This window comes from Triplophysa rosa, linkage group LG17 (assembly GCF_024868665.1).
Source record: "Triplophysa rosa linkage group LG17, Trosa_1v2, whole genome shotgun sequence".
NCBI classification, from domain to species: Eukaryota; Metazoa; Chordata; class Actinopteri; order Cypriniformes; family Nemacheilidae; genus Triplophysa; species Triplophysa rosa.
Genome location: NC_079906.1, coordinates 17,022,625 through 17,050,386, shown reverse-complemented (window position 1 = coordinate 17,050,386; position 27,762 = coordinate 17,022,625). Strand labels below are relative to the sequence as shown.

General features: G+C 38.6%; 1 protein-coding gene across 3 annotated transcripts; it reads right to left on the bottom strand.

Annotated features, from left to right (window-relative positions):
- Nucleotides 1-58: 58 nt before the first annotated feature.
- On the bottom strand, nt 59-27,355 carry acbd6 (acyl-CoA binding domain containing 6). Of its 3 annotated transcripts, XM_057357492.1 has the most exons (8): nt 26,914-27,353; nt 26,498-26,562; nt 26,013-26,109; nt 23,737-23,816; nt 20,734-20,839; nt 16,543-16,632; nt 2,675-2,705; nt 59-486 (listed from the first exon to the last, which is right to left on the bottom strand). In XM_057357492.1, the coding sequence occupies exons 1-8, from the start codon at nt 27,187-27,189 to the stop codon at nt 332-334; spliced, it is 900 nt and encodes a 299-aa protein (XP_057213475.1). In that variant the 5' UTR covers nt 27,190-27,353; the 3' UTR covers nt 59-331. The 3 variants fall into 3 exon arrangements, with proteins under 3 accessions (XP_057213475.1, XP_057213477.1, XP_057213476.1); XM_057357494.1 differs by lacking the exons at nt 59-486; nt 2,675-2,705; nt 16,543-16,632 and adding exons at nt 16,883-20,526; nt 20,610-20,642 and having other exon boundaries at nt 26,914-27,355; XM_057357493.1 differs by lacking the exons at nt 59-486; nt 2,675-2,705; nt 16,543-16,632 and adding an exon at nt 16,883-20,642 and having other exon boundaries at nt 26,914-27,355.
- Nucleotides 27,356-27,762: the final 407 nt, after the last annotated feature.

Here is a 27,762-nt window from a genome sequence, read left to right as displayed (position 1 = left end):
CTCAAAAAGATTGAAAAATGAGAAATTTGTTAAAAACGAGTAACAAAGAGGAGCCATTTTAAGATTCCATTTCTTTAATTGTAATAGCAATAACACATTCATTGGAATGTACCATTCTGGGATGAGCGAGGACAGGTTTTTTCAACTTAACATTATGAATGTACAATATCTGTGGTCCACATCCAAATGGAGAATCATAGCAATAGCTCTAGACTGTGTGCGGATAGCTAGTGTTGGTTTGACGGTACACATGTACCATCTGGATGAGGAGCTCAGTTTGTATGAGAGTAACTGGATGGGGTTTGATTGTGGGGGACTGAGCGAGCGAGATTTAGCCTTTAGGAGCCGTGTACTGACGGAGAAGAGAAGAGATGGCGCTGCACTCTGTCACCTCCTCTGGAAGAGAGCCTTCTAGATCTTTAATGGATGGGTCAGCTCCGGCTTTCAGGAGTAACTCGACGATTTCTGCAAACTCGCAAGCGGAGGCTTTAGAGGGAGACAGAAAGATATTATTAGTATACAGAAAGTTATTACTGGGGCTGTATAGTGTACTTGTACACAATCCACGCAGATATATATACCGTGGTGTGAAACAGTAAAGCTTAAGTTAAAGGGATAGTTCACCCAAAAATTATTTTATCATTCACTCAACATCATGTCATTTCAAACCTGTATGACTTTCTTTTTTCTGCAGAACACAAAAGAAGATATTTTGAAGAACGCTGGTAACCAAACAACATTGGCGCCCGTTGACTTCCAGACATTTCTCGAAAGATCTTCTTTTGTGCTCCACAGTCATACAAGATTTTAACACCATAAAGGTGAATAAATGACAACAGAATTTTTATTTTTGGGTGAACTATCCCTTTAAAGATTTCAACTCCTCGCAACCTTCGGCCTGTAGTTTAAATGAAATTCGCATGCACTGTTGTATTTTTCACGGAACATTCAGCCATTATGTGACTCCCCATGACACCTAGTTGCCTGTTTCTTTTTTACCCTACACTTAAAGTAATTGTTGGAGTACGTATGAAGAGCGAATCTGCAGTCTGAGCGATGCAGCGTTGCACCTGCAACATGTTTGCATTTGTGCCCCATTGGCAGTTTGCGGGCCATTAGGAGGAAGCGGGGCCGGGAGGGGCGGGGCTTCAGTAACCCTGTTAGTGTTGCCGGCCAGGCTGATGCAGGGACGTTCCTCTGAGCTGAGTGCTTTTTCACGTCGTGTCAACTACTGCCTCCTTTAAAAAGGAGGGAAAAAGGCTCATCCGATTTCTAGTCTTAAGTGGGCGGCTGATCTCAGCAGAAGCGACATGAGTGTATGCAACCCAAGATCCCTAAGCAACAAAAATGAGGAAAAAAAGAGAGGGAAAGAATGACAAGAACTTAATTTCTTGTGATGCTTGTCTTTGCATCTTGTCGTACAGAGGTGTTAGATTTTACTTTCAATTTTTTTGTAAATTTGTAGTTGTAAGGGAGTCATGCTTTTTACTAAACATAGTGAGCTGCCTTTAAATAGGAAGCCAAAAATATAACATTCTGTCTTTTTTCTCTAGTCCATTTTTTGTTACTGTATTTTCTTTTCGGCACGTGGCGGGTCCTTGGGCCGTAAAGCCCCTAGAGTCTCTGGGGAGCCATAGAGAGGAAGAACAATTTACAGCGTGCAGTAAACCCCTCTATTAATCATGTGTCAGCTGTATGGACCTGCACAGGGAGAGGTGGAAATGAATTTTCATTCTCTGCTATTCATCTACCGAGTTCATCGCTTATGTTTATTAGTCATTTTTTATACTCCATCCCCATCATCTTTTTGCCACCCCCAAAGGGTACTTGTGTTTTGGTGGCCATGCTGCCAGCCAGATGGTAAACATACACACACAAAGCGAGGGCCACCCATGTGTAGGGTCACATGACAGAGTAACATTGTTGATTTCCTCAGGGACGACCGGTGATTACAGGTCCTATTTACCACACGCAACATTACACATATCCACACAAACACATGTGAGGTGGACAAATGCACGAGCGTTTGTGCACATGTACGTACATTTCTCTTGTAATAAGACATAAAAATGAAGAGGCGTGACAGAGAGAAGATGAAACAATACACATTATTGTTGGACTTGTTATCTATTAAACATCTAATAATGTACAGCCGCAGAAAAAATTAAGAGACCATTACACATTTTTATTTAATCAGCATGGTGTATTATGGCCATTCTAGTCCAGCGTCTGTCGACTTTCAACTAAATCAAACAGCATCCAACAGCAACGTGAAAGACTGACAGCATGACAAGACATAAAAATTATGATAAAATCGAGGTTATCACAAAAAAACCTTTTTCTTTATATTATTTTCAAATATTACTGTTATTGCTTAAAAGTGAATATGAACTTGTTTTCTTTGCAGTATTTGAGGTCTGAAAAAATACAGAGCATCTTTGCTGTTATTTTGACCTGTTTCTCCAGTATTCGTGCAAATAAATGCAAATACAAACAATATTTTTATTTGAAATTTGGGAGAAATATTGTTAGTTCACAGAATTAAACAAAAATGATCGTTTTGCCCAAACACATACCTATAAATAGGAAATTCAGGAAAAAATGTATGTTAATGATTACGAGAGAGTTTAAAGAACAAAGATAGGATAGACGTGTAGTAATGTACTGTTCCTACCATAGTGTAGTGCAGTCTGCCCTTCGTCATCCTGTAAAAGATAAATGGAGACATTCTGAGTAACAAATTCATAAAAATAAAAAAAGACCAAGAAATAAAACATTAAAGATTTGGTACGGTCACACATTTCCTAAAGTCTCAAACAGAGAACAGACATTTTTTGAATTCGTACAATGTGAATCATACAAATAAAAAATAATAAAACAATACAAATATTTAGAAAAAAGCAAACATCAAAACACTTCTAAACACAATCGAGAAGGACATACGAATACAACGTCCGCAAATTACTAAAGCATAAAATAGTTACATAAGATTTTGTTGCAATCCTCAAAATTTCTCTATCCATTACACCAAACCAACCATAAAACAAACAAGTGTGTTCAAGTATAACCCCTGCTTGTTACAGCCATACAATCACCTTTCTAACCCAAAAAAACAACAGGTGATTTCAGCTTTAAGGGGATTTGGAGGACAGATTAAATATTGATTTCCCGCCAGACAAACAATCAGATCCTTTAACCTCCAAAACAGACTTTTGAACAAGTAACCAGGATCAGAAGACCAAGAAGTGTTCGCTAGGGTGGAACTATACAGCGGTTTAATACAAGCTAAGAAGTGTTTGACCTGCGTGCTCAACAAGGTTATAAGGCCATCGTGCTATGTGTGCTGTAGGTCTGGGATGAGCTATTCATTGCGTCCTATAGGGACCATGTCTGATGCATTAGCCACGGGGGCCGGGAGCATCACCCAACAATAGATGCTTGTACAAAAGGGCAATCTGCCTGCGGTGCCGGTAACAAATCGCAACACAGTTTGTGTGTATGTGTGTAGTTGAGGTGTGATCCAGAGAAAGCTTTATTTAGGACAAGGATTTAATATCCTGTGCGCGTGTGGATATAAATCCAGAGGAATGCTATAGTCTGTGTGAATGTGAGGGGTCAGGATGGTTCTGCGGACGGCAAGTGGCGTCAAGGTAAATTATATTTTAATTGCCACTTTACTGTGGCTTTTCACCCTAATAATGATGACAAACGGCATTATTGTTTTTTGGCTTGGTGGTCGGTGGAGATAACCAGAAGATTATGTGAAGTTTTACCCATATTGTACAATGGGGGTTTTATGACACACCATCATCATTTGCATTTACCCTAAACACGCGAAGTGCAAAATACCTGTCCAGGTGAAACAGCTATAAATAACATCATTTTTGAGAATTCCTGCATATTAAAATGCATTGTTCCCTAGAATCATGAATTTCTGTGACAGTGTAGTAACCATATGGCCTCTTGCTTATATGATAGTTCACACAAAAATGAAAATTCTGTCATCATTTACTCACCCTCTTGTCATTTCAAACGTGTATGAATTTTTTTTCTTCCACAGAACACAAAAGAAGATATCTTGAAGAATGTTGATAACCGAACAGCGCCGGCACCCATTCACTTCTATTGTATGGACACAAAACCAATGCAAGTGAATGGGTGCCAGTTAACAACATTCTTCTAAATATCTTCTTTTGTGTTCAGCTGAAGAAAGAAAGTCAGGTTTGAAATGACATGAGGGTGAGAAAATGATCACAGAATTTAACTTTAACCTCATCTCTACTGTAAGCGATGCTACCACTTTTAGTTCAATAGTCTCTTAATTTTAAAAAATCTTCTTTTACACCAGAGCGATGTTTCATCGGGTCCTGTACTGCTACAGATGGTATTGTTACAAAACAAATATCCTCGCACCAGAGCCAGGGCTCTCAAACCATCCTGGAGTCAGATGCTATTGTTCACCGAGAGGCGAGAGCGTGGGTCCAGGGGCTCTCTGATTGGATTAGCCAGTTAAAATCCCACTAGACGAATGGAATACTGATGCAGTCTCTCTGCTCTCCCTTAATGATACAGTTACCTCTACCACAACATGATAAAGGCCAGGTTACTCAGATCATAATGTACCACATTGGGTTTAGTACATTATTTATCACTGAACATGACTTGTGATGCAAAATGATTATATATACAGTACAAGACAACTCAAATTCACTAGTTGCTCATTCGAAAAGTTTCTTGCATCTTTCCTGCAGCATCTATGGTATTTTGAAGGAAAGTGTAGATGCCACCGCACGCTTTTGTAGGGGAATCATTGCTATTCCATCCTATAGGAAATATATGGCTTAATACTAAACAGCAATCCAATAATAGGAGTATTTATTGTTATGACTCACATAAAACAAAATAAAAAAATGCATTTCAGCGAGCTTCTCTCACTCTCTCTCTCTCAATGGAATAATAGAGTGGCAGATGTTTATGAGAATGCTCGACACAGGGGATGGGGATGCACATAAATACATACAGCCGTAATTAAAGAGTGAGGGCTTTACTAAACATAATCTCCTTTCACTAATCTTGTGCGCCAGCGACATCTACACTAGCCATATACTCTGGATCACAGCTCGTGAATGCTCGAGACTGTTCAGGGATACTGTAGACATACTGTAGATAAAGTCATTTACTACCATTCAAAGGTTTGGACACACCTACTCATTCTTTACTGTTTTCAACATTTTACAGAAAGTCAAAATCATGCAAAAATACAAATGATGTATAATAATTAAAAATATAAAAAAGGTGTGTTTTGGGATGCTTTTTAAACAATATTGAAGAAATGCATGCTGGGTACTTATGGTTATCTACTGTATGACTGTCTGCTTTTCCTTCACTATCCGGTCCAGCCGATCCATTAAAAAGTCCAAAGTTTTGACTGATATATATACTAAAGATAGCTTTTTAGCTTACCATGGATGTAAAATTAGTCATTTGGATGGGGATATCTGACTTAAATAAAAGGACATATATCATAATCAAACTGAGCATTTAGCATCCAAACATGACAGCTCTGTGTGTGATTGTGTTTTCATGTATGTATGTATGTGAGTGGGTGCTTATATGTTTGTGTGTGTGTGTGTGTGTGTGTGTGAGGGGGTCACAGACTAATGTTTCTTGTGCGGTCTGGTAGAATCAGGGATAAATTGGATTGTCCTCCACTTGGTTTTGAAGGGAGAAGTGGAAAGGCAGGTAAGAAGCCAGCACTGCACTTTTTCCCAACCGTGCATTCATTCCATCCTAATCAGGAATTACAGAGAGGGAAAGACCAGCAGGATTCAGCTGCAAACATCTCAATATATCTGGAACATCACAATACATCCAGAAACCAAGCTCACATCTTTCTCTAGAGATTGAAAGACAGAAACCTGGATAAATATTTAACAGACCCTACCATGAAACCTTTCATTTGCATCCACAGTCAAGCTTTCCAACATTTTAACTATAGTACCTTGACAATTTTAAAAGAATAAATAATGTAAAGAGTAGTTAATCCAAAAATTACAACTCTCTTATAATTGAATCACCCTCATGCGATTCCAGATGTATACGACTAGTTGTCATATAAGCAAGAACCAATGGACGTTTCACTGTATTTTAAATGAGTGCTAATCTACATTGGTTTGCATTTTGCTACGTAATACGAAAATATGTTTTTTCACACACGTACACACCTATTTTTTCTTTTCATAATTACATTTCATCACCTTGGAATGATAAAGTTCTATCTGCGTTCTGAGCAGTTCTGAGATTCAAAATGTGAATTCTATTTGACTTTCTGGATAGAACTGTTTTTTCTAAAAATAAGTCCCAAAACGTACACAACATAAAGTAAAAAAGTAAACATCACAAAATGTAAATAAGTCGTCACAGAAAAATAATATGTGAATAACAAAATTTTGACAAAAATGTCATATTGATTCTTATACAGTAATTCCAAGGGCGACGATTTAGCAACCCACCATTTGAATGATATCGATGACAGATGTATATGCTTTTTGAAGATTTAACATACTGAATCTCGTATAAGAAGCTAAAATGACAACATTTTAATATGAAATTATTTGTTTGTGTTTAACCGAGGAAAGAAAGTCAAACATCTGGGATGCCATGAGGGTGAGTAAATCATGAGAGAATTTATATTTTGAGATAAACCGTTCCTTAAAGCTACATTTTTGTTTCACCCCGCACATCAAGTTTCGCTATATTTATTTTGACTAATTTAGTGACTAGTAAAATATTTTACTTCCAACCTTGTTTATATCAAGACCAGCATCAAACTAAATTCCACATTTGTCTAGAGACGCTCTAGTCAACTAAATCCAATACAGATGCAACTTCTCTTTCTTAGCGTTTGTAGGGTATTAACGCCACACAAGGACAAAACAAAAGGGAAAAAATAAAAGAAGAGACGTATTAAAATAAGGACAATGTAGCAGGGTAAAGAGAAATAGTAAAGTAGGGAAAAAGTACAGGACGAGAAAGTGTGAAGATTTAAGAAAAAGTGAGTCTCTCTGAGGTGAACAGACAAAAGTGTGGTTCTGCAGAATTAATGCGAGAGACTGGCTGGATTCACCATCTGTGTACATTGCTGCTGGTTCAATGGGGGCTGGCATATATACGCTGCCCACCGGGTCACTAAAAGCTTTCATGTTTTCATACCAGCACAGCCCGACAGCTCTCTGCGGCATATGGTAGGTGTGCCGAGCGCCAGTGTCACAGCTTTATCCCTTAACGCTGTTTTCTAGTGCGATTAAATCTCGCCCAGGAACACCCTCTCTCTCTCTCTTATACTGTCCCAGACAGAAACATTAAACAACTGAGGGGGAAAAAAATGCACATGCAATTATGATTTATGATCACTGTATGCAGGGGGCAAAGAGTCTTTTAATGACCCTGGCAGTAGACAGGAGTGGAAAAAAGAGAGGGGGGACAGACAGAGGAGTGAATTGATAGAACCAAACGCTATTCATATGCAGATACGCTTATGATGAGCAGGTGCCATTAATCAGAGCAGAGAGAAAATGCAGCACTTCTTGGGCTGGAATGCATGATCACAACACCTAGAAGCAACATTGATCAATATTAGCTTCTTATTTACAATGCAACGCTTTTTAAAAAAGTTTTATACTTTAAAGATATTTTAGTTGCACAGACGAAATACTCACGGATGATAAAAATGTTATGCAGCACCTTATATACTTTTAAATGATGAATAGGCCTATGCTTAAAGGAGTAGTTCACTCCAAAATTAAAATTCTATCATCATCTACCCCCCCCCTCTTGTCATTTCAAACATGTATGGCTTTCTTTCTACTGCAAAATCCAAAATAATATATTTTGAAGAATGTTGGCAACAGAAAAACGTTGGTCCCCACTGACTTGCATTGGTTTTGTGTCCATACGATATAAGTGAATGGGGACCAACGGTTTTTGGCTACCAACATTCTTCAAAATAGCTTCTTTTGTGTTTTGCAGAAGAATGAAAGTCACACAGGTTTAAATTGTCAAGAGGGCGAGTAAATGATGACGCAATGTTCGTTTTGAGGTGAAATACGCCTTTAAGTAAAAGTTATTCTTCACTATCATTCCTTATTAGATTGAAGCAATAATTTGTGACATTATTTTTGTATTTATTTGTTATTATATTAAGCCATATAGAATGAGAATGTGGAAATGCACTGCACTGCAGGACCAACCCGTATGCGTGTGCACACAAGGGTACTCTCGTGTTGGGAGAGCCGTGTTAAAAGGATCAGAAGGGTGAGCCGCTCCTAATTGAATCTGTTTCACCTCTGTGTGAAGTGTGTTAACCTCGCCAGACATTCTGTGTGTGTGAAGGTGTGCGAGGCCTGACTGTGCGTATCACTCAATCCCAAAATGCCCTTGAGAAACTCAAAACCCTCACTTAAGCTCGGGTCAAACTGTATCCTTCACTTTTTTATCCGGACATCTCTAAACACGAGATTTGGTAATTTGGTATGAATACATATGAATCCTTCAAAAGCGTACAGTATGCTCACTAGAATAAAACAAAAATGAAGTCCCACCCCTAAACCTAATAAGTACTTGGGCGAAAGCAAATTGTGCTACAAATGAGATTGCATAGTTAGCAACCTTGTAATAGTCACAAATTATAAAAAATTGTCATGAAATTGTGTTGGATAAATACACAAGTATACACAATATTAGTAATAACTTACAGTTAAGATTGGGTGCCTCTATTGACGTTTTATATGACGGCTTTCCTAAACTTCTGAGTTTGTAAACTACTTTACAAAGCCAACTTGTTGCAAACAGATGTCTAATCACACAAACCTACATTTGTGTTTCTAAAAACAGAAACGAAGTGAGATATAGCTACAGGAAGAGATATAGACATTGTTTCCAAGGAAACACTTACAGGGGGACGGGCTGTTTAAGTTGGCCGTAATATTCAGAGAGAGATTGATTAGTTCCAGCACGACGGATTGATTTTTTTTTCTTTTACAGTCAATCCTTGAAGCCGAGCGGCATTCTAATGCACAACAGCACATATATGTTAAACAGACGCATAACCAGCACTTACACCTCCGACAAGCATATTAAAGCTTTGTTCCGATTTGGTTTTTGTTCTTGCTGAATTAGTCACTCTCTTGTCCCATTGACAGTGAACTCAGCATTTAAGAAGAGCAAATGAAAACAAAAACACGTTCGTGGAATTCACCCCCCACTCCCATCCTTCTGTGTCCCAGTGTCCGTCCCAAGGGACGTCTTAGGATCCATTAAGCAATTTCGCATGGGCCGCGAGTGGCAGAGAATTACCACGGGCAAGTCCAGGAGCATCAGAGGAGTTCAAAAAGAAATACATAAAATAAATAAATGCATAAACCGCTCTAATATGAAAATCAATGTTGCAGGCACAGCTAAATCGCCGTGGGGGGAAAACTAATAAACCACAGGGTAAGTTCTGCCCCTGCTGGGAAATACGTTCAATCTCTCTCTCTCTTTCTCGGCACACAGCTGTGGACAGCTTTAATGTCCCTCACAATTTATGTGGATGGTTTGAAAACAGGAAGAAAACTGTTGAGTGTACGTATTGTGGCGAGGCGAGAGGAAGAGGTAGAAACAGATGGTTCTGGAGAGGCTTTTCATCAGAGGAGTCTTGCTGCCTGCGACCGGAATAAGATGCTATTGGGGGAATTCGTCAAGAATGAATTGTGTGTTGTGGGCTTACACGTGCGTACTGCGTGTTTTATCAATTAGCATTAAAGGAAGTACATGAATCAGGTAATGGGGCGAACAGAACTGCCTACACAATTTACTGTGATTTGGCATACAGCGAGTTTGATTTTAGTTTAGCTTTTTTTTTTACACATTCTTGATGACCATCATTCTGTTATTGTTTGATAAATTACTGTTGCTGTCTCCAAGGGGTGCCACGATATACAGGTATTAACAATAACTGTGATATTAAAAACTATGACTATTGATACAGTGTGAATTCTACACATCTCATGATACAGTAAATATTTCAGCACCCGTTTAAAGTTTTGCCTTAAGAGCCACAATGGTTCCAAACTCTCTAATCACTACCCTCAAATTTCAAGTGTGATATGTTGGCCAAAAAAGTAGAAAATAAACAAACAAAAATACATAATAAACTAAATTAAAGAAGAATTTGACTGATAGCATTACATGTTCATTAAAGGGGTCATGTGGCACGAATACGTGTTTTACTGTGTCTGATATAAGTTGCCCATGCATGTATTAAACACCTAAAATTGCAAAAATTAAAGTGTCGGAACAAAAGATGCATTCTATCTAAAAGCGAATGCTCACCCAGACCTGCCTGAAATGCCTCGTGTAACCACACCCCCACAAATCTACATCAGTTCGTGGTATGATTTGACTAGGACCGCCCAAATATAGTATACGCAAGTAAGGTGGGCATACCTGTCAGTACAATTGCTTTGGAACCTGATGTTCCAAATATGGTAAGAGGCGTCACATTTCCGTCACACGCTTGCAGTATTCGACCAATCACTACACACTGTTTAACTGGCCAATCATAGCACACCTCGCTTTTCAGAGCGATGAGCTTTGTTAAAAATCCGCAAGTTTCAGAGAGGCGGGGCAAAGAGGAGATACAAACATGCAAGGTATGTGGAAAATACAGCGCTTTTGAACCTTAAATCGTGTATACACACACTGCATTATATTTAAAACAAACGATAATATTAGTTTTAGCCGTGTCATATGACTCCTTAAAAAAAAACATTTAAATAGATATTGTGATAATATCGCTGCAGTGAATACAATGTAACTGTCATCTAGGGTTGGGCCGATAGACGATGACATCGTCCATCGCCGATGGCTGACAGCCATCACGATGTTGGGCCGGCATCGTGATTCCCCTGCATGATGCAATTTTCATCATCAGGTCCGCGGTCGTCCGCACATCCCGTCCGCGTATGCGTACAGCACATCCCTAAGACAACTGTTGAGAGCCAAGTCCACAGTATGACATTCTGCGCATGTGTCGAGCTCGTCCATTCATGCTTATCCGCAGTCGAGTATGATTTGAAAGCTGCGCGACGCGTGTGTGCGTGAGACGGACGTAGAAAGTGAACGCAAACAGTGAATCGTATTAATGCGCTCACGTTGTGTGTGTGTAAACTTGTCAATGACGACCTGAACTGTGCGCGTCTGCAATGGCAGAGGGAAACATCAGTGCCGCGTGACCTGCGCAGTTGACTAATAACACACACACAGCACTGGTGGGCTCACGATCTACTCGTCTTTCCGCATGAAATAACAACCGGAAGAAATTCCAAATTTGCAGGTCGTACATGTGCGAGTACTTGTGGAAAAAATCATGCTGTCTTGAAAACTGGTCACAAAATGTGTTTTGGTCGCAGTCTAGAGCACTGATATAATTGTTTTTAATGTTCTGGCAGATGGCCATCTAGCAAACTGATATGCCCCGCCCCCCGATGTCATCGTTTCACTGTAGGCATCGCCCAACCAACTGTCATCACTGAAAACTTTTGTGCTTATTAAAAATTCTTATTGCTTTTGGCTGAAAGTACACGTCATTTTCCCCCCAGAAATGATTATTTCATAACAAATATATAGTGCAGTGGGAGCGCTTTGGCTGATGTCGGACATAGCAAAAAGGGGCGGGCTTTGCGAAGGGTCAATTGGGAAATTTATGCATAAATTTCATGCATAATTGAAATTGATTCAGAAAGTTAAACATTATTCAGTTTTTATTTAAATACTGCAGCTCTCAGTTTACTTATATGTGTTTATAGATCAGACTTGCCCTCCCCAATATGGTGTCGTCGTTGCTACATTGTAGTAGTAGGCCAAAGCGCTAATCTATGTACATCAAAGGGTTAAACTGTAACGGTGGGTAACCTGTTGGAACCATAAAAAACCTTTGATGCAATTGATTAAACGCTATTAAAGCGCACACAGCAGAATGAAACTAAAAATGAGTTTTCTTCAGTGAAACCTACAAAAGCCAAACAGGGTTGGCACTCCTGAGCAATGTCTCGAAACTGGCTCAATGAAATTGGTTCACAAATTACTACCCACAAAAATGAATGAGAATTCTCAATGTGATGTGTTCCTTCATCAAGCATGATCTACCAAGCAGATATCTGAAATATCTTTCCCAGATATGATCTTTACTTCAACTTTAGGAGTTGATTTAGATGTTATACCTGCAATTATTGCGTTTAGAGTTTGAATCAGCAAAACTCAAATCAAAATCCAAACTCTTGTAAATGAGCTGTAACCGCGTGACCCTCAGGTGCGTCACCTCGCCCGGCCTCGAACACTCCCATCGCAGGTTAACACCATTCTCATGCAGCCTGCGATTGGACGCCTCTCCTCGCCAATCTTATGACAGATTGCCTCTGGTATTTGTTATGACGTGGCGGATGGAGCCATTTGTTATAGTGGCCTGTGGCAGAAACCGAAGGCCCCGGGATGTGTAAGAATGCTCTCAACGAGGAATTTTAAACAGCTGCTGGGATTAAGAGCATATAGCAGTATTTTGCATTCTCTGCAGGTGCTATAAGTCTCAGTTTATTATATTTTCAAACAGACCAAGTTCTACAACTACATAATAGGTAAGACATTTTAGACAATGAGAATATTGTGGCATCACTAGGAAAAATTACATGGTTTTCAAGTCAACTACAGATGTAGACTATGTGACTAAAAGTGTGGACTCCCATTCTGACACAAGAGCATCAGTGAGGTCAGGCACTGATGTTGGGTGTTGGGAACAATCTGCGTTGCAATCCATCCCAAAGATCAGGGGGTTCAGGTTTGGGCTTTGCGCGAACCAGTACATCTCCTGCTTTGCGCACAGGAGTATTGTCATGCTGGACCAGTAAAGATACCCTTTAGTTGTTGCAAAAAATGTCGAAAGCATTAAAGTTAAAAGCAATTGTCTGTCCTGCTATTGTGTTAAGAAGCTTTTTTGGACCATTTAATATAAATTAGGTATTCCACGTTGCAATTAATCCATTATTTCAGTCTTGAACTTTCCAATTAAAAACATTAGTACACATGGACAGTACACAAAAATGTAATTTACTTAATCAATGTGGCTTTTTTTCTATAATATATTTAAAAAAATGTTGATACAGTGAAGCGCACTGAAACTTTTACTTTTGTTTTCCCCAAAAAGTCACATTAAAAAGCTTGTGAATGTGTTCACCAAAATCCTTACAATTAACCTACAGTGCAAAAACACAAATGCAAAAAAGTCTCTCTCCCTTTTCACAACACCCCTAAATAACATGTAACCAAACAGCCTTCTTCTTGTGTCCCACACCATGAACTACTAGTAGCCCGAGCAGATATTTATCACTATTGATCTACCTGGTCCTCGCCAGGCCCTTTTGTTCTCTCGGCTCCAGGCTCTGACCTCAATTAAGTTATGAATTTCAATCTGATGGACTGAGAGCGTGTGGCCAGTGCAGCCGTGCAGGAAGGGAGTGGATTAATTAAAGACGGCGGCTCGGAGATTCACCCTCTACACTGCTGCTGCCTCATGTTGTTTTCATAAGAAACGCAGAGAGAGAGAGAGAGAATACAGAGAAAAAGTCCTAAACTTAATAGAGCTACAGTATATGCTACAAGGCACCACTTAAAAAATGTACCATGGTTTAACCACAGTAACCACAAATTAACCATGGTTTTGCTACAACCATGGTAAATGTGGTTATAAAAATGTAAATAAATCCACCAAAAAACACAGTTTAACATACACACTATAACAGGTACAGACACACACACACACACACACACACACACGCACACACACGCACACACACAAAGTGAGTTTTATAGTTGATTGTGTTGTTCTCGCTAAAATGTACAAGAGATTTGAAGTCATGGACAGACAGACCGTAACATTTTCATTGCTTTTACTGTAATTGTCTGAGTATTAAACAGACTTCATCAGCACGTGTGTTACTGTATCACCACACATGAATTACTTTGTATATTGTAGTTCTGTGTGGTGAGCTTGAAAGACAAACCCCCCCAAAACTGTCCCAGTTCCTTTCTATTATGCAGAACGAATGTATACGTTGTCACTGCGATGTCGTCCAGGTGGCATATGAGCTAATCGGAGAGAACAAGAGGGGCTTTTTGTCTCCCATTGTGGTTCTCCTTGATCCAGGATTACACTGGAACGCCACAAAATTCAGACCGCCATATTTCACCACCATCAGCTGATTAATTTCGATACAATTTTCATTGAAAACATAATAGCGCTTGTTCTTCCTCCCCCCTTTTAATCAACAAATTAAAAATATAATGCACTTTTATCTTTTTTATTAAACTAAGCTAACGTCAGCTCTCAGGGTACATGGAGAAACACTGTACTCACTGTTACACCCAGGACATTGTGATACTTTTATTTAATCATTTTATCACGACCCTTTTAAATTCATGTTAACAAAGAATTATTTGAGTTTTCGATGTCCAACCACGTACTTTCAAACGCAGGCTCTTGGACCTACAGTAATGAGTGGCTACTAAGTTTTATATTGCTATCAAATCACACTTCCTGGAAGTATTAACATAGGATAATAATTTTGGCAGGAGCTGTAGCATGATTTAACACAGCCATATTTTCTCCAATGCCACCTGAACGTTACTTAATAAATCTGTCCTCGATAATTCTACTCGTGTAGTCCAACTGGCTTAATATTCACCTTCTGCTGGTCAGTACTGTAACACAACATAGGCAACACTGAAGGACATCTGTAGATCATGTGTGGCTGTAGCGTTGTTAAAATCCCAAATGCTTTTCTTATCTGTAGTGAGTTTTAGACTTGTTTTAAATTAATACATGATTATTATTTAGTCAACATTTATCTTACTTTGTCAAAATGTTTACCTGAGCTCACTGCAAGGCACTCTAGGATTGCCTCCTCAGTGAAGAATACATGCATGGTATTATTTATGTATTTCTTTTGGATTTTAGGAATGAGAATGCAAATGTTTAGACAATCCTTTTCCTGTCATTTATGGACACCCAATGCTTGGCCCTTATGAAAATCCACAGTTAATCTGTGGCTACCATGGTTTAACTATAGTAACCCCAAAAATGAAAATTGTGTCATCATTTACTCATCCTCTTGTCAATTCAAACCTGTATGTCTATATAAACTTTCTATCTCCTGCAGAACACAAAAGAAGATATTTTGAAGAATGTTGGTAACCGAAAACCATTGGTCCCCATTCACTTCTATTGTATGGACACAAAACCAATGCAAGTCAATGGGGACTGACTGTTTTCTGATAGCAATATTCTTCAAAATATCTTTTGTTGTTTTCTGCAAAAGAATGAAACTCATACAGGTTTGAAATGTCATGATGGTGAGCAAATTAATTTGTTTAAAAAAAATTGTTTAGCGTGTTGACAAAATGTTTATATGCTCTCCTACTTGTAAGTCTCTTTGGATAAAAGAATTGACAATTTTGGGTGAACTTTCCCTTTAAGTTTCATATTTAGTAAAACCATGATTCTTTTTTATAAGTGGGTTTTAATTTATGGTCACAATATATAAGGGCAATATTTATATATATGATATATTTATCAAATATAAATTGGTAAAATGGTTATCGGCAATTAATCTAACAATTTAATTAATCGAAATACTTTTACAGTACCGTTCAACAGATTAATGCCTGACCTTTGCTCTATTATTATGCGCACATTAACATATGTGATTGTTCATGCCATACATACCCGGTGACAAAATGTCTATTTCTTATAACATAACTCCACGTTCTCTATTAAAGCTCATCTGGGGATTTCACATTAGTGTAACTGTTAAAACAGAACAATAGTACAACATCGATTGTTGTCTAGGCAGAGCTTTTCCTCTACGCCCACACAATAAAGGTCCACAGCCACAAAAATGAATGTCATTTGCAAATGTTCCAATTATATGGGTTGTATAATGCAAACAATTTGGCTGATTACTTCCAATTGATTTGTCTTAGCGAGAATCAGATCAGGCCAGTGACCGCATAACTGTACCCTACCGTATTAATTTCCCAATGCAGTATTCAGCCAGCTTAAGACAAAGCCAAATCTCCCTTTATGACCTGTAGTGTGTTTTTTTAAATACAGCTACAGTACCTGCTTACAGTCGACCCATTGAGATACGCCGATACAATATCTCTAAATGATTAAAGCACAGCATCAGCTAAGCTCAGGGATGGAGGACAGGTCAGTGAGACCTCATAGCGTTTCAGTGTTCTCTGAAGATTCGTGAAGAAAATATTATCAATCTAAAATACTATCATAAAACTATTTGGTTCATAAATTAATCTTAAATATACTGTTTTTTCAGACAAATCTTTTGGTCAACATTTGGTTTTAAATACGTGTTTCAAGTAGATTTCACACAATTCACATTTCTTCGTGTAAGTGGTGTATTTCTATTTGTATGCATGTATTCACAAACTCACCTGACTATTGATATCGGCGTTATTCTGCAGGAGCAGGGACACCAGGTCTTTATGGCCCCGATCACACGCCCAGTGAAGGAGAGCTCGGCCCTTAAACACAGCAATCTATAATTATTATAGAAACTTATTACAATTAGCAAAAGTTAATTATATAACAAGAACAAAAAAAAGACAAATACAAGCAGCGAAAACACCTTTTTGTCAACTTGATTAAAAGAAGAATCGTGATTAATCGATTCCAAAATAAATGTTTGTGTTTATGTAATATAAGTGTGTGTTGCGTGTATATTTAAATGTATAAATAAATACACAAACACACATGTTCATATTTAAGAAAAATTTGTAATATATATATTTATACTTCATGTTAATTATATTTAAATAGAAATGTATACATATTTATGTAAATACTTGTTATATATACATATGTATGTGTGTGTGTATATACATTTATATACTGTATATACAATAATATGCACGCCACACACACATATAATGTAAACATCACGAACATCACGATTAATCGATATCACAGCACTAATAATTCATAATTTAAACAAGCCTAATATTAATGTTTAAAAATAAATAAAATTGAAACAAATACACAACAATGAAAAACAGTAAAATTGTCAAAACTAATACAACCCGTTGCCACACTGTCAGTATTGGCTGCGTTGGACAGCTTCTATGAATTCAAAGACACCAACGTTTTGCTCAAAAAAATGCAAAACATCCCTTACTCCAATTCAAATAAACTCTCCGTCTGCCTTCGATACCGAGAGTCTGAATGAGCAGAAGTCGAGAGGTGTGCAGAATATTTAATAATAGCAGGTATTTGCGAAGGACCTCTGCAGCCGAAAACCATTGAACTGTCCACTCCATTAGATGGATGAATCCCTCTTCACCTCTAACACATTCATTTATTCCCTTTTGTTATGCAGACCTGTATAAAGTTAACTTCACAATAGATTTCTCTCCTCTAGAAAAAATAAATTATGCACAACAATTTATAACTCAGAGCCTTTAGACCCAACTATTAAGCGATGTGCTGACAGGATGAGTTCTTCTCTGGCCGCCGTGCAGGCGAGAGAGTAGGCCATTGTGGGAGGGAAAGGCCATGGGCGCTACAGAAACAAATTGCAGTGGGACGGGAGACTCTTTAGCAGTGATTGATGGGGTCCCAGGGACAAAAAGAGAGTAGACCCTTGATCACCCATGCCGTCCCCCTCTCCGGCTGCCACCCGGGCCTGAAGCCGCTTGTCCCTATCAAGGCTGCAGAGTTCATTTTTCAGTGAAGGCCAATTAGATGAAGCAAACTCCTTAAGTCGTATTCCATGGCCGAAATTATATTGATCTCCACTGCTGCATGTTAAAATTGATATTTATGATGCCTTACACCACAAGGTTTTTTCTTTTTTAGGGGGGGGATGGGGGCGGCTGTTTGTCAAATTTTCATCAAAGACGGAGGCGAACATTTTTCTTTTCTCCTCTCAAGACGCGCAGCATTCTTCACTTCACAGCCCTAAAACTCCAAAATCACCAACAAGACGTTTCCAAGAAATATAACAGAAATAGTTTTTATAATAATAAAAATACTACGGTATTACCATTTGATACTTGCATCATATTGCCATCAAAAAAGCTCAGTGATCATGGCACATTAAAAACTATCAACAGGTTAAAGGGACAGTTCACCCAAAAATAAAAATTCAGTCATCATTTATTTACCTTGATGTCATTCAAAACCTGTATGTGACTATTTCATCTGAGAACACAAAAGAAGATATTCTGAGAAATGTCTGGATTTGTATCCATACAATGGAAGTCAATGGGGCCCGATGTTGTTTGGTTACCAACATTCCTCAAAATATCTTTTAAAATATTAATTATTAGCATTATGAGGACAGCTATTGAAACAAAAAAAAGCCTTTAAAGGGGTCATATGACACGGCTAAAAGAATATTATCGTTTGTTTTAGATGTAATGCAATGTGTAAACACGATTTAAGGTTCAAAAGCGCTGTATTTTCCACATACCGTGCATGTTTGTATCTCCTCTTTGCCCCGCCTCTCTGGAACGCGCAGATTTTTAACAAAGCTCATCGCTCTGAAAAGCGAGGTGTGCTATGATTGGCCAGTTAAACAGTACTTAGTATTTGGTCGAATACTGCAAGTGTGTGACGGAAATGTAACGCCTCTTACCATATGTGGAACATCAGGTTCCAAAGCAATTGTACTGACAGGTACGCCCACCTTACTTGCGTATACATTTGTGCGGTCCTAGTCAAATCATACCACGAACTGACGTAGATTTGTGGGGGTGTGGTTACACGAGGTGTTTCCGGCAGGTCTGGGTGAGCATTCGCTTTTAGATAGAATGCATCTTTTGTTCCGACACTTTTATTTTTGCAATTTTACGTGTCTAATACATGCATGGGCAACTTATAACACACCAACGACACAGAAAAAACGTGTTCGCGCCATATGACCCCTTTAAAAAGCGATAATTCAACAAGACGTGAACACAAAATAAACACTAGATACAGCCTCTCTGTCAATGTAACAATGTCTCGGCAAACATATGGAAAAACCAACACCCTTCACAATTTCCCTCTGTCTCAGCGGAAGAACCCCAGAAAGAGTTAAGATGTAGAAAATCCCACTGATTACACCTTCCTGTCTGTGTGTAAGAGCTCTGGATTAACTGTGACAGCCATGGACTCTACTGCGGGGCGGTACATTGAACGGGTCCCAGCGTGGATGAATAGGAAACCACTTGCTTTACAATGTCCTTGCCAAAGAGGGTGGAGAGCTGCTGGCTCAATTGCCTGTAATTGATGGGGCTGCTCCAGCACGGACAGAGAGAGAAAAAGAAAGCAAGAAATTCTTGGGACATTCTCACAAATGAATCCAGCCCTCTTTTGTTCGGGCGGAGGGGCTCGTGTGTGTCGGAGGCGTGTGTAGACCTGTTGTCCTCTGGGCATTTGGGACATCAGAATCACAATAAGGAGTATGCATCTGTCACAATACAACCAATAATTCAGAAAAACAACATATTTGAGTACACACTTGCCACCTGTGTGATGCCCCCCAGGTCCACGTGTACCTCTGGTCACCATCCATTATTATCCCACCTTACATAACTGATCTATTATCATCAACATTAAGATTATTGTCCTCGCCGACTCGCTTCCCGATACACTGTACGTTAAGGGTAATGTATTTGACCCCCGCAGAGATAAACTGACCCCCAGGAGGTCAAAAGGCAGCCATGAAGCTCATCTCAGCCCAAATTAAACCACTGGCAACAGCTTCTGCTGAAAACATCAAATGGCATTATGTTTGGAGCGGAGATCATACATCAATTCTTAATGCTGCGGCAACTTAAAGAACCATTTTGAGCAAGAAGGGCTTTAGGTTGGAAGCGATGCCTCATTCTTTACAGGTGTGACCTTGAACGTATGGCACAGCTGTGCATGGTGGACGACAAGCTGTACACAGTTCGGACCCTCAAAATCACAAGAACTGGTCTTTATTACTACGCTTCGAGAACAAATCCATTATTGATTATGTCAAATGTTTTAAAAAATTGGGAACTGGAAACACAATGATGGAGAAAAGAGGAGGAAACAGGATTTGAAAATGTCACCAGATGTTTCTGAACTCACCATCAGGATAATAATTAAAATAAATAGCTAGTATAATTTTAGACATTTCTGTTCTGGTGTTAACAAAGGGGTAAAATAAGCTTTACTTGTGGGTCTGTAAGAAGAACACAGACCTATATTAAAATTCCAAACAATCCACCTGTATTTTATTCTCCCCTTGTTCTTAAAGGGACCACTTTTCAAAATTCACTAGTGCCCTCTAGAGACTAATGTGTTGAACTGCACCACCGAGACAAACAATGGTGGATTGACAAAGACTGCCATCTGTCCCGACCTGATGGTGAGCCAACTGGTTCCCCACTTTCAGGATTGCAGTGCTGAAAGACATTAAACAGGCCAGTTGGTCACGATAAAACATGAATAAAAATGCGATGAACGGATGGATGGCACTTCCAGTGACCTTTGGCGTTTTATCCGTGTGGGAAAAACATCTCTGCACACAGGGAGAGTGAGAGAGAAATGAGTGTTTTGAAACCTACTAAAACACTGTAAACTCTTGACACAGTTATTTAAAGCGACAGTACCTCTTCGTCCTTTGCGTTCACGTCCACTTTTTTGGAGCTGATTGCTTTGCTGACGTGTTCGATGTTATTTTCTCTGCAGTAATCGAATATGTTTTTGTCCTCTTCGCTGTGGTCCAACAAACAAAAGAGAAAACATCTTGTGTTTAGAACACCAAGGCTTCACAGAAAATGTATTAAAAACAAGAAATGAATCCAACATTCTTATTTTAAAGTAATAGTTTTTTTTTAATCATTTATAGCAAAAAATCCGACCTGCTCTTTCCACATAAAATAATTGAATGTGACCAATTTGTAATTCACAACGTTATCAAATGGCTTCACAAGACTTGTAATATATGCATGAGTCAAATGGACAACATTTATGATGTTTTTTTGCTCTTTTTGGAACCCGTTAGATTTTCTCAGCATTTATTGTGTGAAAGAATTTTTTTTATTATACCTCCAAAATAACCAGATACAATCTGGTCAACTATAGACCGTTTCATCGAACACGCGTGCGCCTGATCCCAGGTTAACTTCCGGTTTGTGTTTGGCTAGCGTCTAATAATATAACTATTTATATTTCATTTTATTTATGTTCATTTTAATTTGTAATACTATTTTACTGTATAATAATTGTATTAAATAAACGATTTGTTGATATTTGTTGTAAGCTCATTTTATTAAATATACAATTTGTTGAATGGTTCCTGTAGTTCGGGCGCATTTAAACAAACCGTATGGTACATTGACATCTAGCGGTAGAGCTTGGTATCGGAGTCTAAATTCAAAATATAGAGTGACAAGTTTAGCCAAGTACGGTTCTTCTCGGTTTCTTTTGATTGTTATCAGAAATAAACTACAGACACTCTATTGTTTGTGAATGTGTACCGGAAGTTCATTTGGGGTCACAAAAGTGCGCACGCGCAGTAATGTTTGTTTATGTTGTTAAGATAACCATCAGCATTTACAATGGGGTCGTTTCTGATCGCCTCCAAATATTTTGGACCCTAAAGTATTTACACCAGCATTTAGCACTGCTCAGTTAGACAGAATTGCCCGAGACGGATGTTAATACCAAGTGTAAACAGGGCCAAAGCTGCTGTGCACAGGTGCAGCATGCTACAAACATCACATTACTGGCAGGCGGCTCATGGTCACACACCCCTCCACCTCTTTGGCACATTCTCATGAGCCCGGCGCACACCACAGCAGTTTTAATTATTTTCCTCTCTAATCACCTTGTGGCATTCGGGCCAAGCCAGGCAGGGCAAAGCATAGCGAGAGATCGGGAGGCAGACAGAGAAAAGGGTTATGAGGGATGCAGTTGGTGGGAGAAATCTCATTAAGAGATTTACCCCTGCTCCTCTTGCCCATGTAGGATGGCAGATTAATTGCATTTGGAACCCTATTGTGTGATCGCCCCTCACTCTCATTACAGGGGCAGGGCAGATGAGACTGGCAGCGGACGGGACCTCTGTGCTTGGGTGGTACAAACGGATGGAGTGGCCAAATTGTGTAGTATGGAATTGTGGCGATATAAAAAACACAGGCTTAAAATATCAACGGTTGATAAATAGTTTTATACGCCTGTAAAAGACAGTTTATCAACTTCAGAACCAACTAAATAGAAGAAGGTAGATATAGCAGGATGAAACCATTTATGTAACATTTATAACGTTTCTGCATTTGATTACTGTGAAAAAAGTGATTGTAAGCTTTTATATGGCATTTTAGAATCAAATTAAACCACACTCGACAGTGATATGTTGTCACATTTCTTCTTTCATCTATAAAACTACACATTTCAGCTAAGTGACCCCTAACTTTCGAAAAGCAGTGTGTGTCCAGTAACCCAGACCTTTCCAGCAAATAAGAATGAGTATGTAAGTGTGTGTGGTCTTTCTGTGACCCAGTATGTCTGTGCCATGTGGGCATCATCCGTCTCCCGGGGCAACTAATCAATAAAACTGCTCATTCGTCACACTGATGCAGGCCTGTGTTCCTAAACCTGAGCGCACACGCATACACGCTTACACCAGATTAATGGCTCGCTGATAAACGATGTGGCATCAGCACTGCCGCTGAGCATGCTGGGAAGGTCACTGGCTACTCTGTCATTCCACATTGCTTGATCAACCTTTTCTGACTTTTCAGACCAAACAAAAATGCAAACTGTGTCCCAAAACTGTATCCTTCAAAATATTAACATTAAATTTAGCATCACATGGCACAATGCAACTTATTAAGAGATGAGAAGAGAATGTTACAAATATGACATTTGAAAATGAACCAACCAGTCCAGCATAATGCAATTTAGGCAGGTTCTCTATACACAAAGGGCATATCCCCTGTTATTTCCCATTCGAGGACACTTAAGCGTGGATAAAATATCAGATGGTTTTACAGTTACATGGCAATAAAGCACTGCGGATGCCATTTAGATTTAATCAAATGCAAACGAGAGGTTTGAATATGCAGGAGGCCTCTCAATCACCAAACCTGCAAATTGGAACGCAGTGAAGCAGTCGGCGTGGCGGTCTGATCGGGTCACGCCCGAAATGGGCCGCTCAGCGACCGTCAAATGGGAGGAGAGAATGGGGAACGGGATGTTAATTGCCTCTTTGCTTATTTCTGTCCCCAATGAATGAGTCGTGTCCTCCGGGGAAACGAACCCCTGTTGCATTGAAACTTCCATATATTTCTTTATTCCATCCATCCATGCACGGAATTATCCATTTTACATTCCTATCATCGACATAATCATAAAAATGTAATTAAACTCCACCGCCTCTCAGGCCTCCTCACCCTCTATATGCATGCATACTAACACTGTTTGTTAATTTAAAAGGTAAACCATGTGAATTCAGGGCTTCATTGGTCTTGTTAAAGGAAAAAGCATCTGGTATCCTTGTGTTCCATGAACAGGAAATTGGCACCAATAATGCAAGAGTAATCACTGCTTTAAATGAAATCAAAGGAAATTATAATAAAAACGTCATATTCATAAGCAGGATGTGTTACCTGATCTTTTCTTCCTGGTATAGAGAGCTGACTGCCGGCCCACCGAATCCACCAGATCGTTTCTCACCTCCCCTTCGCTCCTACAAATAAAGAGAGATAAAAGCAAGTCCATCAGAAACCAACGAGAAACAAAAAGGTCACATTCTGCTCAAGTCTAGACTGGGCATATACAGCAGCTGAAAAAAATTAAGAGACAATTCCAAATTTTAATTTAATCAGCATTTCTAGATGTAGTGTAGCCATTCCAGTCCGGTGTCTTGTTGAATTTAAAGACTAAGTCATCCAGCAGCAACGTGAAAGACATATGAAAACTGTGATAAAAATCCAGGTTATCACATAAAAAAAATCATGTGTAAAAAAGCTAGTTTTCTTTGCAGTATTTGAGTTATAAAAAATACAGAGCATCTTTTCTGTTATTTTGACCTGTTTCTCCAGTTTTCATTTTCTCCAAATAAATACAAATGTAAACAATGTTTTCATTTCAAATTTGACAGAAATATGATAATTTTACCTAAACACATACCTATAAATGGTAAATTCAAAACGGTCTTTTAAATGGTCTCTTAATTTTTTCCACGACTGTACATAGAATAATAAACTGTTGAAATTTACATATAAAAATATGTCATTAAAATTGATCACTGATTGACTATTGTATTTATACATTAAGAACAACAGCGTTGTCCTGAACCACAGCTTCATTGGGATTATTGCTTTAATTTATCAAATAAATTTCCCGACGCAGAATTCCCATAAACAATGTTCAAGACATCACAGAAAACGGTGGGGTGTTTTGCTGATTAATAAACAAATCAAAGAGCATCTAAACTAAACAACAGCAGCTCCTCTTACAAACAGTTTATAATACAATAAGCTGAACAAGAACAGTCTGCCTTCACTTCATATCAAACATGACAGAAAACTGGCAAGAGGATGCTGAATTGTCAGTTTGTTATTTCTGACACTATTATATTCACTGTCTTCCTTTTCTCATCTTCTGCATATCAGCAAACATTACAGCCTTTGGCAACAGAGAAAGACAGCGAGCACAAAGGATCTTGGGTATTCAAAGACCAATAATATCTCGCAGAAGAATAGAACAGCCAGCTCTTTTCTGCAGCAAGTTTAATTTAATGAGTTAACAAGAAAGCAAATACCACTGCTTTGAGTGGAAAAATGCTGAATATGCAGTTTTGCTGAAAAACAGACAATTCATGCTTATGCGCTTTGGTCCTCCACATCAGGTGCACAACAACAAAAGCTGCAGAGGGTCGAGAACCAGCTATTGTCTCTCTTTCTGTCCTTGCTCTCGCTCTCTCTGCTGTAATGGAGCCGCCTGCTCTCTTTTAACGTACTAACACAATCAGTTCATCCTGTGGGTGGAGAAATTGTTTATGTTCTTTTGTGTAATTCTGGATGGCAGTCAGATTGTGTTACCTGCAGCAGTGTCAATGATAAGAAAGAACACAAAAGCAAGAAGGCGGAGAGAAAAGCTACCGAAAATGAAAGATGGACTAGAAGACATCACAAAGAATTTGAGTCAAACTTAAAGCAGATGTGGATCACATTGTAGTAGGTGTACGTATTACAATTTCCACTGATTTCCATTAATTTAACCAATGTTGTACATTTGTGTAATGGGTGTCTGCTACAGGTCTTTAATGAGCATGAGAACATTTCTGTAAAGAATTTTAGAATATTATTTATGGGGTGAATTTAGGTTTATTGGGACACTTGACATTCGTCTGTATAACTGCACCATCAGAGACTGCCCTCTGCCGGCCATGTCTTTATACTACAACACCTTAGTTATGCGTCCCAAATTATAGCCATTTACAAACAACAAATTTCATAATAATAGTAATACACTATAATAGCAAATAGACAAAATAAATGCTTTTTTATATCATATCACCGTTAACAGGTTGCACGCCCTCCAACTCTGGCAAAGACAACCAATGTAACATACCAGCAAACAAGTGCATGTAAAAGGAGGATAGATAAGGATATGTCTACATGACTACTTATAAACAAAATGCAAAAATGAATAAACTAAAATATTTGGCTGAGAACACAACATGTATGTAATTATTAAAATCAGACTTTTTCCAGGTTTAAAGTTACAGGTCTAGCAAAAAAGTGCTCTTTATAAAAATCTTTAAATGTGGTGAAATAGAAAAATGGACCTTATAAAATACCGTATTGTACACATTAGTTATTCTACATCAGGGGCTAAAACATAAAATGTAAAAAATGAATAAATGCTTAAATTTTACCTTCTGGCTGCTATCTGGATCCAGGACCTGTACACAAGACACATACTCCTGCATAGCCTGCTCTGCACTCATGTCCCCCAGCTGCTTCCATGCTGACCTGTAAACAGGAAGCATTTTGGGGCAGGCTAATAATCCAGAATGAACATTTGTTTAGGACAAAATGTGAGTAAAAAAACGCTTTGGCAAGTAAATAAAACTGAGGCAGTGGAAGGTATATAAAAGTGAAAAATAATACATGCCTTAAAAATTACATTACATTATAGGATTAATCATTTTGATCTGAAACACTGAAAGTGATGTGTGTGATTAAAACTATCTACTAAAGAAAACATTTGTTATGTGCTGTTTTGACACCAGAACTTGCTTGCCATAACATGCAATTACTAATGCAAGTGTCACTAGGACAAATGCCTACTATACCAATTAAAAAGTTCCAGTTTCATGGGTGGTAAATATATTAAAGATCTTATTTAAAGATGTCTTACCATTTTCTCTGACCCTCAAAATCGAAGAAACCAGGCTTCGACGTATTGCACTTTCCAACTTTGGCCTGTCACACAAAGTACAATAAATAAGTTCAACATCAGCGTAACTGTCCAATGCTTAACTTTTCCAATGTTTAGTGTTTCAAACACTCTTTCAAGTCCTTATGGACCTTCAGGGTCAACACCAGACACCAACATCTGTCACCGTTTACAAACAACTAACGTTACCATGACAATCATAATTCATTAATACCAGACACAACTCTTCATTAAAGAACAAAATAAGCAATGTCTTACACTTAAAGAAGATATACTTTTATTGTATTATCACATACAGTAGTATCAACTATCACAACAACTGTAGTTAGTATGATTACTGTTAATACGGACAAAAATAAGTATGATGATGACTTTACCTGTTTATACCTGGCGTACAGATATAGCAGCTGCTCTCTACTGGCTGTCTGGACGAGATCTCTGACCCGATCTGCTGCCGCTTCAAACTCGTTCTCCAGATCTTCTCCTTCTAATCGCAGCGCCGTATCCGCTGCACCACAATCAAATTTTCCTAATCCAAAATCTGAATCCGAATCGGATCCTCCACCGAGCGGCTCTCCGGTATCAGGCCGGGCTGGATCAGTACCAGAGCCCGTCGCTGAGCCTGGGGATGAAGATGGTGATCGTGACGCCATTATATGAAATATAGATGCCTTTTCAAGGATTTCAAATATTTTGCTTTAATTATGAATAAATACTGATAAAAGGGCAGACAAGTGGTAACTTGGGTATGTTATCCGTAATCCAAAACAGTCGGACTTGTTTTGAGAATTGGTCCGTGAATTGTACGTCACGTTAAAATGCTCGAGATCCTTCTGCGTCCGCGAAAGACGATTCCTGTTTTTTAGTTCCTATCTTGTTTATAATGGAGTCATGATGTCTAAAATACTGTGAACAGTGATGAATCATATCTAGCATCCATTCTTGAACTTTATATTCTTCTTATTATGTGTATTTTTTATAGGGCAATATATCATTACTTCAATATATTTAATGTCCACATTTCTAATATATTTTAGCATGAAATGCATCTCTCTGGATAAAACGTTGTATAGTTAATTGTATTTATTTATCATTCTTTTATTTGGGAAGATTTTAGTCTGCAACAAACCCTGAATGCTATTTTCTCGGTTTTATTTAAAGTAAGCTGCGTTGCAAATATTGTCCACAAGAGGGGACACAGCACACATCTTTATTGCTCAGGGTGA

What these genes read in the sequence shown, in the direction of transcription:
- acbd6 (XM_057357492.1), bottom strand. Translation starts at nt 27,189, where the DNA reads ATGGCGTCACGATCACCATCTTCATCCCCAGGCTCAGCGACGGGCTCT. An exon ending in TACCAGGAAGAAAAGATCAG is followed by an intron (nt 20,840 to 23,736) that starts GTAACACATCCT and finishes GTTGGACCACAG; the next exon opens with CGAAGAGGACAAAAACATAT. An exon ending in GCAGACTGCACTACACTATG is followed by an intron (nt 487 to 2,674) that starts GTAGGAACAGTA and finishes CTCCCTCTAAAG; the next exon opens with CCTCCGCTTGCGAGTTTGCA.